The following is a 13,128-nucleotide window of genomic DNA, read 5'->3' as shown; positions in this document are numbered from 1 at the left end:
AGAATCAGATCCCTTCTAATGGTCTAACTAAATGTAGAAGAAAATTATAATAGTAAGGGAACTTGAAGAGAGCCGAGGTGGCGCAGTGGTTAGGGTGCAGTACTGCAGGCCACTTCAGCTGACTGTTATCTGCAGTTCGGCGGTTCTAATCTCACCGGCTCAAGGTTGACTCAGCCTTCCATCCTTCCGAGGTGGGTGAAATGAGGACCCAGACTGTGGGGGCGATATGCTGACTCTGTAAACCGCTTAGAGAGGGCTGAAAGCCCTATGAAGCGGTATATAAGTCTAAGTGCTATTGCTATTGAACAGTAGAACCAGTTGTCCAGAGAGTTAAGGGATTACCCTTCAGTGCAACTGTTTAGGCAGAGGATAGGCAGTCACGCAGTTATGTCTCACCGGACCTCTGCACTGAGCTAAAAGTTGAATTCACTGCCCTCAATTCTCTGTATGAACTCTGTTGAAATAATGCCCAACTGTAACACCTGCTCTTTGAGGGGAGATGTAACCTAGCCACCCAAAACAATTTTTGAAAAAAGAAACACACACACAAAAAAACATCTACTCAGACCACTACAGTCTTATCAAGCTTGAATTTCACTTTAATCCATCCTATTGCAGTGTTTAATCCAGTGGTGGGTTTCAAAAATTGTTTGAACCTACTCTGTGGGTGTGGCCTCCTTTGTGGGAGTGGCTTGCCGCCCATGTGACCGGTTGGGAGTGGCTTGCTGCCCATGTGACCGGATATGAAGATGCCGACGACACTTGTCAGAACCACCTTAAATTACCTCCCACACAGCACTGGCATGCATAAGAATAGGATGTCAACTTGTTTTTTAAAAGGCATCTTCGGTTTGCGTTGAAACAATTTCAACACACGCAATGTTCTGATTGCACCACAAACGCAGTAGTCATCCTTACCTTCCACAGAGGCACCGAGTTTTATAAATATGAGCTGATAGTGTAGAATAATCATCCAAGGCCCAGTGGTGGGTTTCAAAAAAGTTTGGAGCCTCTTCTGTAGGTGTGGCCTGCTTTCCGGGTCCACTGGTGGAACCTCTTCTAACTGGTTCGGTAGATCTGACGAACCAGTTCTACCGAATAGGTGCGGACTGGTAGGAACCCACCTCTGATTTAATCCATCCTATTACACAGTGTTTACACTAGTTCATCATCCTCATCTAACTCACGTGCCTGATAGGTGTACAGTTGGATCTTGCAGAAGACTGATAACCCTTCAGCCAGTCTAAAACCTTTGGCTGATCTCATCCAAAGGCTTCATATAGGTTTTTAAGAATGTGGGACATAGGATAGAATGTCACAGGAATCCACAAAAAAGGTTCTGTAGAAACGGTCATTAATTCTGCCTTTTGAAACTTCCTCCTAAAGATCAGAGTGAAATAATTGTGTCCTGCCTTCACTCATAGCTCACTAATGATGCTATCGATGCCCTGCAGCCAGAGCCATCAAAGGTGATGATAGGCCTTGGAGAACCTTCAAAACTGCAATTTCCTTACTTAATAGAGATCTTCGATCAGAGAAAACCAGGCTATTTTGGTACCAAGCCTAGATAAAAAAATTACGAATCGATGTAATTTGCTTCGTTAAAAAAGTACTGGAAAAAAGAAAGAACTTGAGATGGATAATAGTTACAGTCTAGACCAGTGTTTCTCAACCTTGTCAACTTGAAGATGTCTGGGGAATTCTGGGAGTTGAAGTCCAGACATCTTCAAGTTGACAAGGTTGAGAAACACTGGTCTAGAATTTCTTAAGGTATGGTGGCTAAGGTGCTGGCCTAGAAACCAGGAGGCTGTGAATTCTAGTCCTACCTTAAGCATGAAAGCCAGCCAGTCCTTGCTCAGCACATCCTTTCTCACTTCACAGGGTTGCTGCGGGGAAAATAGGAGAAGGAAGGAGTATTATGTATGTTCACTGCGTTGAGTTACTTACCGTATTTTCCGCGCCTTAAGATGCACCTGACCATATTAGCAATAGCAATAGCAGTTAGACTTAAAACCGCTTCATAGGGCTTTTAGCCCTCTCTAAGCCGAGGTGGCGCAGTGGTTAAATGCAGCACTGCAGGCTACTTCAGCTGACTGCAGTTCTGCAGTTCGGCTCTTCAAATCTCACCGGCTCAGGGTTGACTCAGCCTTCCATCCTTCCGAGGTGGGTAAAATGAGGACTTGGATTGTTGTTGGGGGCAATATGCTGACTCTGTAAACCGCTTAGAGAGGGCTGAAAGTCCTATGAAGCGGTATATAAGTCTAACTGCTATTGCTATTGCTAAGCGGTTTACAGATCAGCATATCACCCCCACAGTCTGGGTCCTCATTTCACCCACCTCGGAGGGAGATGGAAGGCTGAGTCAACCTTGAGCCGGTGAGATTAGAACCGCTGAACTGCAGATAACAGTCAGCTGAAGTGGCCTGCAGTATTGCACCCTAACCACTGCGCCACCTCGGCTCTTTCATAAGTCTCACCTAGGTTTAGAGGAGGAAAACAAGAAAAAAATACCAGGTGGAGCCTGAGAGGACCACAGATAGGTGTCCTTTCATGTGCCAGCTCTGCCTATTGACTGCGGAAAAGAGACAGACGAGGCAGGCATTGACAAAGACAGAAAAGGCAGGGGGTTCAGTACTATAAAAGGACCCAGCCGCTGCGACCCGGCTGCTATTCACCAAAGGACTGGCGCCACTTTTGGGTGGCGGTGAGGGAAAGTGTCTTATGGAGCGAAAAATATGGAATAAAAGTAATAAGGATAGGATTTTTTTAATTTTTTTTAATAAAACTGCCAGTTTTAAAGCATCTGGACCCATTCCACATTGCAAAACAGCATCTATAAGTCTATTCAGTCAGTCTGTCTGGTTTAGTGAAAGTTACTGGAATGGTTATGGATAAAACTATAGGTGGCTTAATCTTATTTAATCCAAATGTATTGTTTACGTTCCCTGCCGTCATCAACTGAAACTAATATGACATGTTCTTCAGAATCGTGACCCGTCAAAACCGCGCTCGACTAAGCCGCGCCCGATTAAAGTGCGTCGCTGACGTCATCAACAGGGCGACAACAGCAAGCGCAGAGAAAGAAGGGCGCTTTAAATAGCGCTTTGAAAGCAAGCCGATTCAACTTAAGGTAAGGGTTAGGTTTAGGGTTAGCTTTAGGGTTAGGTTAAGGGTTAGGTTAGGTTAAGGGTTAGGATTAGGTTAGGGTTAGGTTTAGGGTTAGGTTAAGGATTAGGTTTAGGGGGTTAGGTTTAGGTGTTAATTTTAGGTTTAGCATTTACAGCGTGCTTCTGTCTCCGCGCTGTTGTCGCCCTGTTGATGACGTCAGCTACGCGGTTTCGTCGAGCACAGTTTAGTCGAACGCGGTTTTGTGGTGGAACCCTTCAGAATAGCATCAAAACAATTTTAAAGACTCACTACAAAAAGTGCAAATAGGTCAGAATTAAGGACTATGGAGACCAAATCTATTCATTTACTGCACACAAATTATGAAATTGAAGGCAAGTGCATTGTCCATTTCCTCACCACCTCTGATGATTACCCAGGATTGCTTAGTTTCAGAAAAGGGATTGCATTTTTTTCCACTTGGGTACTTGAGAGACCGCCTACTGCCGATCACCTCCACACGACCCATCAGATCTCATCGTTTAGGCCTCCTCCGAGTTCCATCCGCTGGCCAATGCCGACTGGCCACCACACGGAGGAGAGCCTTCTCGGTGGTAGCCCCGACCCAATGGAACGATCTCCCCGTGGAGATTCGTACCCTCACCACCCTCCAGACCTTCCGCACAGCCCTTAAAATCTGGCTATCCCGTCAGGCCTGGGGCTAAAGATTGTAACCCGCCCGAATGGTATGAATGTTGCGTTTTAATCTTGTATTGTCTTATATGTAAAAGTTTGTCTTCCCCCCCCTTGGATTGTGAGCCGCCCTGAGTCCCCCCAGGGAAAAGGGCGGCATACAAATAAATAAATACCAAATACCAAATACCACTTAGGCTGATCACCATTATTTTCAGGATGAATAAGTACATATTGTTAACACTTCTTCCAGTGGAATAGTACTTTAGAAATGTTCCATATGTCTCACTTCTCACTTTACACCTTTAAGGCTTATCAAAATTATCAAAATGCTATCAGGAGAAAAAGTTGGAATGCACAGTTTTCTAAAAATAAAAAAAAAGGAATTAAAAAGGATTAACTCCTATCATGATACATTTCTTTCAGGAAGGAAAATGCCAGTTAAATAATTTATTGCTCTTTAAAAAAGCATGTGGGAGGATGATTTTTTGTCATGTATAGCTTTCCACTAGGACTGGAGTTTAGCATCTCTTTGTCCATCACCCACTACAGTGGTGGGATTCAGCCAGTTCGCACCTATTCGGGAGAACCGGTTGGTAACTTTCTAAGCAGTTTGGAGAACCGGTTGTTGGAAGAAATCTCATTTTGTTTTTCCCCACTTTACGGGGCTAATCCTGTAAGGAAGGCAGGAAGGAAACATTCTGGTGTTGTTTCTGGCCTAATCTTTATTCCTGCTTACAGAAACTGCCTCTCCGGTTAACCCTTATTACCATTGTAACAACTAAGGCGAAGTGCCCAACGACGCGAGTGACCTTGAGTTGGCCTGCCATCCAGTCACATGACCACCAAGCCCACCTACCCAGATGGTCATTAGGGCAGAGAACGGTTGTTAAATTATTTGAATCCCACCACGGTTCCACTACCATCCATATTTCCTCATCCTAAAGAGGAGAAAGCTCCTAGTAAAATGCCACCACCAGCTTTCTATGGTTTTTTTGGTCTCCTATCTGGCACTTTTAAAGGGAGAGGATTTTGCACCTGGGCAACAGCCAGGATTTTGTAGAAGTTTTTTCCTTTCAACATTGTAATGAGAGGAACGGCCACTGCTCTGATAGTGACACAATTGTGCTCAGTTAAAAAAGAGATTTAAAACAAACTATCTCTCCCTCAATGATTAAATGGATTTTAAATTATCCTATCTAAGCCTTGTCCTAATGGTGTCTTATTTGGGGAGGAGGGAGAAAGTAAACTTCTGAAATGCTAAAAGAATCGAAGTTGTGTTTTTGATCTTAAATATGGGCAATTATTAGCTTCATGCTATTTGTGGATGCTGGAGATATGCTGCATTTTCTTGCAACCCAATTATACGAAAAGGAGTTCGGTGGCGCAGTGGTTAGAATGCAGTAGTGCAAGCTACGGCTGTTGACTCCCGGCTGCCAGCAGTTTGAGTCTCACCAGCTCAAGGTTGACTCAGCCTTCCATCCTTCCAAGGTTGGTAAAATGAGGACTCTGATTGTTGGGGGCAATATGCCAACTCTCTAAACACTGAGAGGGCTGTAAGTCTAAGTGCTATTGTTGCTGTTCTTTATACTACACTGAGCAGAAAACAGTTGGTTTCGACATCCATCTATCTCATCCTAATTCTGAAGACAAGTTGAGTTTCAAAGAATCTGGGTTGCTAAAGGTGCATTTCCTTTATAAGAAATGTGCACCCCCTCCCAGGGCTGGATTTAGATGAAAAGAGTCCCTAGGTTATTCCACTTATGAGGCCCTTTCACCTCCCATTTTTAAGTTTGTAAATTACATGAGAGATAATAAAATACATCATTACTGTGATATATATCAATATATCAATATATATAGCTGGCCTCCCGACGGAGGGCGGCTCTGCTCTGCGGCAAAGGCAGCGAGGCCAGCCGCCTCCCCTGCTGCGCTCAGCTGCCCGGCTCGGCCGCCTCGCCCTCACCTGGCCGCTGGTGGGCTCCGCGTCGACAGGGCGGCTACTGGGAGCGGCCGCGCCTCTCGCCCGACCGCCAGTGCCGGGAACGTGGGCGGGCTCCCCAACTGCCGTGGCGCTGGAACAATCTTAACCAATACATTTTTCTGTTTGTTTATTAGTCATCTGTGTAGAATTTCTCCTTATTTTCGGTTCAGTGATTTAGTGTTCACTGTTTTTAGAATAGTGTAATTTTAATTTTGCTAACAATTTGAATGTAGGCCCCTCTTGATCTTGAGGCCCTAGGCTGAAGCCTAGTTAGCCTATAGGAAAATCCGGCCCTGACCCCCCCCCCCTAAAATTAGATTGATAGATTGTGATTTCAGAATATCCTGAATTTTACCCTAGGAGGCGTTACACTAAGACTCAGAGAACTGGAAGGAAGCCAGTTGCTGCACATTAATAATCTCTCTTACCTTAGTGTTAATGTTGCTGTAAAAAAATTAATGCTTCTAAGAGTATTGAAATGCCAGACAGCTATTTGCTACAGCTGTTCTCTTTCATTATGTGGTAGCAGAATAAGTTGTAAAATCCATATAGGCATCGAATGCTTTAATCAGCATAAAATAAAACAGCCCAAACTAACAAGCAAACTTCCAGGTTCGCCAGAACTCTCCCACCCACCCAACAGATGTTAAATTCCCTCTCACTTTCAGTAGCTTGTTAGGAAGGAGAAATGAAGTAGAGGACATGCTACGAAGCCTTAATGAGGTACATCTGCCTATACAAAATAGCTTGTGGTGTTTCTTGTGCATTGAAAGAGTCTTCTTAGAGACCAGCTTCTACGATGAAGTGGAAAGTGTAAGTGGCTCTGTAAAAGGAGAGTACATAAAAAAAGAAAAAAATGTGATAGTTCCTATACTGTTGAACATTGGGAATTTGAAGTAATTGAAGCAGATATCACTGTCTCAATTTTAATGGTGTTGGATGCCTTCCACACTCTTTTGTTGCCTGAGGCTGTAGGCAATTAAACCTCACAGAATCTCCAGGTCCAAATAATACAGGTCAGTGTAAGCAACAAGAGGAGCAACTTCACCTGGGATGTCCATATCTAAATAGGGCAGCTTTATTAATGGAACCAGGATGCTCACATTTTACCACCCAACTTCAAATAGTCACCTCATTTCTAAAAGACATTGATTTATTCAAAGTGTCTATTCTAATCTCAATCTTTTCCAGAACTGTCTTTTCAGTTATGTTCTTTTTTGTGAAAACAATAGCAATAGCAATAGCAGTTAGACTTATATGCTTTATAGGGCTTTCAGCCCTCTCTAAGCGGTTTACAGAGTCAGCATATTGCCCCCAACAATCCAGGTCCTTGTTTACCCACCTCGGAAGGATGGAAGGCTGAGTCAACCTTGAGCCGGTGAGATTAGAACCGCTGAACTGCAGCTAACAGTCAGCTGAAGTGGCTGCAGTATTACACTCTAACCACTGCGCCACCTCGGCTCCAAAGCAGTTAGACTTATATACTGCTTCATAGGGCTTTCAGCCCTCTCTAAGTGGTTTACAGAGTCAGCATATCACCCCCACAGTCTGGGTCCTCATTTCACCCACCTCGGAAGGATGGAAGGCTGAGTCAACCTTGAGCCGGTGAGATTAGAACCGCTGAACTGCAGATAACAGTCAGCTGAAGTGGCCTCCAGTACTGCACCCTAACCACTGCGCCACCTCAGCTCTCAACGTAATCTCAAGGTAAGGTTTTAAGATCCAAACTATCTGAAGATTATTTTTATTAGATTTTATCCCACCTTTATTTTATGAGTAATTCAAGGCAGTAAACATACTTAATACTCCTTCCTCCTCCTATTTTCTGCACAACAACCCTGTGAAGTCAGTTAGGCTGAGAGACAGCGACTGGCCCAAACGCACCCAATTGGCTTTCATGATTAAGTCAGAATTGGAACTCTAGTCCCCTGGTTTCTTGCCCAGAACCTTAACCACTAGACCAAAATGGTTCTCAGTGCGCTTAAATAGCCCCTCACAGCATCCAGAGGTTAAAAATAAAGTGTGGATGATACCAGTTTCAGCTACAACTTTTATTACTTGAAATAAAATAGCTGAGCTGAACTTGAGGGATTTCACGAAAATGTACTGATTTTCTATTCTCGAGCCGTCTGTACGATATGTTTAACCCTTTCTTTCCAACTGCCTTTTGCTGCTGCATGTAATGGCTCCTCTCCTAACTTGAGAAAGTAAAGACTCTTGAAACGGATTATTTCAAAAGGAACCTTTAATCAAGCAGGATGGAAACCATTAGAAGCAGAGCAGCATCTGAAAACCTTTAGGCCATGCAAATGGGATTAAGCTGATAATGACCCCTCCCCTTTCTCCAAATGCAGATTCCGACCAATACACAAGTGTTGAAGATGCTTCCTTAACTCTTCTGCCCTGGGAGTCAATAAACACATATTCCCATGGCTATCTCTAGTTAGATATTAAAGTAAGCTATCCCACATGGCTATCATAAACATCCCTCCAGAGATGTGACTTATGACCCACAAAAATGGCTTGGGCCTTATTATCAGGGGAGGGCTTATTGTTTTGGGGCAGCTGTTTTCTTGCGTGTTTCAAATGTCAGAGTTTCTGAGCCAACATGTTGGTTGCTAAGCACGAGCGTTGTTAAGTGAGTTTCAACACATTTACAAGTTGGCCATGCCCACCCAGTCACATGACTGCCAAGCCACTCCCAGAAAGTAGGCTACACCTACAGAAGAGGTTCTAAAAAATTTTGAAACCCACCATTGGCACACACATTCCTCCACACATATTTTTTTCAGACTTTCTCTGGACATTCCGATATTTGAACCTTCCATTTCCATCTCAATACTAGTTCAACTAAGAAAAAGAGTTTTATTATTTTATTACCGGTATTTCTGAAAATTGCATCATTTTCTTATTTTTCCAGACTCAAAACAAACATGGGACTTGACATATTTATTTATTCTTCTCCAGAAACCTGCCTTGGTTTATTAAGGATGAAAGAACCCAAAATCATCTTTAAAATCCTGAAACTTATTCTGTACATTCTCCAGAATGAATCTAATCTAACCAAAAGTAATTATACATTGAGAGTGTTAGGTAAGCTCCCCGTTAGGAGAGCGAGTGCGTTCAGAGAAGCGTTGTGAGAGTTGTGTTGGAGAATACACAAACCAGCATACAGAGACACTGAAGTTTAAATAGGCTTTTACTTTCGTGGAAATAGAGGTATCAGAGTCCATCAAACAGTCCAAGTCATACACGGATAAGACAGTCAGTCATCAATGTCTTTCAGTTAAGGGATAATCCAAATAATCATACAAACAGTTGCTAGCAGTTGCAAAACTTACAACAGCTCACAGCACTTTCTAACAGCCAGCTTCCAAAACACTCAGATCTGATCAGCCCAGCATCTAATTAAAGAGAGCTAACAGTCATTCTGGCTCCCTCTTATGGCCGATTGAGGAAAACAGCAACCAATCATATTTCAGTATGATTTAAAGAAACAGGTATAGCATTGTTACATGATTTATATATTGCCAACCAACCGTTGGATTGTTTTCCTAACAGAGACTGTTTATGTTTACTCTGTTTATTAAAAATAGAATCTTGATTTCACAGATGCTGGGAGCTTAATGCTGGAAATATAAAATGGATATACCAAACTCCAATTTTAGTGGCTATTGGGGTAAGAATACTCATATTATGTATCTAGTAAACATTGAACTCGGGGGGGTGGGGTGTCCGGCCGGCTTTACTGCCAGTTTGCTCGTGTGCAAGCTTCGCTCGTGCGTGTGCTGGATGTGCGCTGCGCGCGCATGCACAATTAAAATTAAAATTGTTCTGTGCATGCAAGAACTAAAAAAAAGATGGCGGCAGTGATGGCGGTAACTGGGGAACTGGCTCAGAGGCATGGCAGGCCTGGGTTGTTGCCGATTCCAGTGACCCAGGCCACCATACCACTACTGGTTCGATCGAACTGGACCAAACCGGTAGGAACCCACCTCTGATTGAACCTTGTTGTCCTATCCTATCCTATCCTATCCTATCCTATCCTATCCTATCCTATCCTATCCTATCCTATCCTATCCTATTCTATTGATATAGAAAATGACATCTCTTTCTTACCATCTAATGATTATTCATATTTTTTGCAGATTTCAATTTCAATTTTCAATTTATTGACATTTGTATGCCGCCCACTCCCTTGGGACTCTGGGCGGCTTCCAGGCAAGAGAACACGAACACGAACACACAACACACACACACACACACACACACATTTTTTTAAACTAAAGATACATGTATTAAAATTACAACAACATGCATACAGTTGGAGTGGGGCTGGATACTAATCAACAGCCCCAGGCCTGCCGGAACAGCCAGGTCTTAGCAGCTTTACGGAAGGCCGGAAGAGTAGTGAGGGTCCGGATCTCAACGGGAAGATCGTTCCATAGGGCCGGAGCAGCTACAGAGAAGGCCCTCCCCCGGGGAGCCGCCAACCGACATTGACCGGCCGATGGCACCCGGAGGAGGCCCAATCTGTGTGATCTTATTGGTCGTTGGGAGGTAAATGGCAGGAGGCGGTCCCTCAGGTAGATATTAGTTATGATAACCCTAGTATTTATCTATACACAATTGCAAAAGAATGTTACGTATAAAATGAGATTAGCATCTCTATCCTCTTCTGCTTTAGTGACTATGAGAGACCAACAAGGTTTTGACACTATCCCACATCATCCCATATCACCGATCATCCTTATTTGTTATTTTTTTGCATATTGTTTTTAACAACACAGATTGTGACGTAGAAGGTAGACACCAATCATTCCCCATCACTTCATCATTCAGCATATTCCAACCCATATTTCAATAGTTTGAATGTCGCTATGCTATTCTTTCAAGCTTGCTGAGTCCCATAATTATTTACCCATTAGAGAGGGGACTTGTAGTTCAGTGTTTAGATGCTTCTTATGCAAATCTTAGCCTCAGTTCTTGCTTTCCCAGATTGGGAAAATGCCTCCATCAGCAGGCAGACAATAATTCCGAGTGAGAACATCTGACTTCACTTAAAGGTAGTTTTCTATGTTCTTATTTTCAAAGAAAGACTGAAAGTTGAAGCCCTTTCTCTTTTTCCAGTCTTTCGAGGGAAAGGAGAGGAGAGTGGCTTGAAAGTATAGCTCTATTACAATCAGATCTGTTCTTCAGCTACAGTATTGCTACTTTATTTTTTAATCTAGGAGCATGCTCTCATTTGATAATTCCTCTTCCGTACCCCTGGACAGTTTTTCTCTGTGCAAGAAAGCATTTTGGCTGGCAAAGAACTGAACAATCACTTTTATTGATGCTTTTCTTTTGTTGTACTTTATGGAGCAGGAGATGACATTTTATGCCACAATCATGAGTGAGATGCTGTGACTGCTTTTGAAATGTGAGAACAAAACACCCCATTCTTGGCATACTTGCCAAGTTGTCGCACTGCTTTTTTATTCTTTTGAGCAGCTTGAATTATTTCAACGCTGAACTCTACCTCCTTTCAAAGCCGCCACTTTAAATTGCCTATTGAAAGATAAAATTACATTTCCCCTTTTAAAATACGTTGTTAAAGTCCTATTCTGTACTTTAATCAGCAAGGTACATTGCTTGTGGTGCATCTCTTGGGATGAATCCTGTTTCACCATCACCCTTCTAGGACAATTCGCTGTGTCTAACTCGCCACAACCGACTCACTCTGGCTGATTCACCCCGGAAAACTCATCTCGGGATAACGCAAGAGAGAGACAAGTGAATTGCAGCAGGCCTTGTGATGCTTTAGGTTTCAGCCTTCTCAAGTTAGAAGTCCTCAAGGCTGGTGTGAGCTGCAATTCTACTTCTCCCACTCTTTAGTCATCCCGTGCTGAATTGTGCTGCAGTGAGTTGGCCTGTGGTGAGTTGGTCACAGGGAGATATCCCATTCCGACCCCGATGTGCCAGTTTCTGGTCTGGCTCACTTAGACAGCAGGATAACTCAATACTGTTGGCATTACTTTCTTGCAATTAGTTGCAAATGGAAGTGTAAATATACTGGGTTTTTAAAAAAACCAAGCTGTAATACAATGATGCATCATTTATTTTTTTCATACGTCTGTTCTAGCTTTGCTACTTTCCAGTGCTCAGTGTGAAGTTCAGAAAAGAGGTATTTTGGCAACTACCGTGTTTCCCCGAAAATAAGACAGGGTCTTATTTTCTTATGACCCACAAAATATGGCTTGGGCCTTAAGCAGGGGAGGGCTTATTGTTTGGGGTTGCCGGGCGGCTGCTCCCTTTAAATTATTTTTTATTTTCATTTCATACACTCACATGTATACTGTACATAGCCAACGCCATACAGCATAAAACAATAATTGCATCAATTCCTCTTGTCAACAATGCCCCAGAAAATCAAAACCCAATGTAACTCTTCCGCTCTCCATACACCTCTTTCTTCCACCACCCTCCAACTTTCTATCTTCCCTCCATCATCCCCCTCTACCCTACTTCCCCTCCCCTCTACCACTCTTCTCTCCACATCCCTCCCCCCATCCTTCTCACCTCCCCCCTCTCTCCCCTCCTCTCTCCCATCTTTCTTCTTTCCTACTCCTCCCTCCTTGGTGTATTTCCGCTAAATGTCAATATACTTGGCCTATCCTATTTTTAAAGAAAAATTAAAAAAGAACAGTATGCATGTGAAGTCACATTACATTGATATCTAACACATCTTGTCTAACCTAATATATTCCCTCCCCCCACCCGACCCCTCCCCCCACATCCTTCCCCCTCCGACTTCCCAGAACCCGTACACGGTATAGATTTTAACAAACACAGTCTAAAATATATTGAGAAAAAAAGAATAAGAAATTAATAACATCTCTACATTGAGCTTAGCTCCTTCTTGCTAAACTAGCTTTAAACAACTTAAATCATTCCTGGTCTTAAGCATAGGATATCTGGAATTTCTTGGTCCCATATTTATTTTGTATATAGTCAATCCATTTTTTCCAGTCTCGTTTAAATCTCTCATTTGAGTGATCTTTAAGATATGCCGATATTTTAGCCATCTCGGCTAAATTTGTGACTTTCAATGTCCATTCTTGGATTGTAGGCAAGTCTTCCTTCTTCCAGTATTGCGCCACCAACAGTCTTGCTCAGGCAGCTGCTCTCTTGTGTGCGGGACCCCAAACAGCTGGGCACAGCCTCAGGGGCGAACGGCTGTGTTGCGCTGTCGCAGCAGTGCAACACAGCAGCCAGAAGCGACCATGCTCACGAGCAGCCACCCAGCAAACCCCATTTCCAGCTGGGCACGGCACCGTTCACTGACCTAGGTATTGCCAAGCCGC

At 43.3% G+C, this 13,128-nt stretch overlaps 1 protein-coding gene across 1 annotated transcript in view; it reads left to right on the top strand.

The window, feature by feature from the left end:
* The window catches only part of PTH2R (parathyroid hormone 2 receptor), a 50,540-nt gene that overhangs the window by 22,316 nt on the left and 15,096 nt on the right, over positions 1-13,128 (top strand). Inside the window, 1 exon segment of the mRNA XM_032234018.1 lies at positions 9,395-9,461. Coding sequence (XP_032089909.1) covers positions 9,395-9,461 — 67 coding nt within the window.

The sequence above is a fragment of the Thamnophis elegans genome, chromosome 1 (genome assembly GCF_009769535.1).
Source record: "Thamnophis elegans isolate rThaEle1 chromosome 1, rThaEle1.pri, whole genome shotgun sequence".
NCBI classification, from domain to species: domain Eukaryota; kingdom Metazoa; phylum Chordata; class Lepidosauria; order Squamata; family Colubridae; genus Thamnophis; species Thamnophis elegans.
The sequence above is the reverse complement of the archived record's forward strand: the minus strand, read 5'-3'. Positions and strand labels throughout refer to the sequence as shown.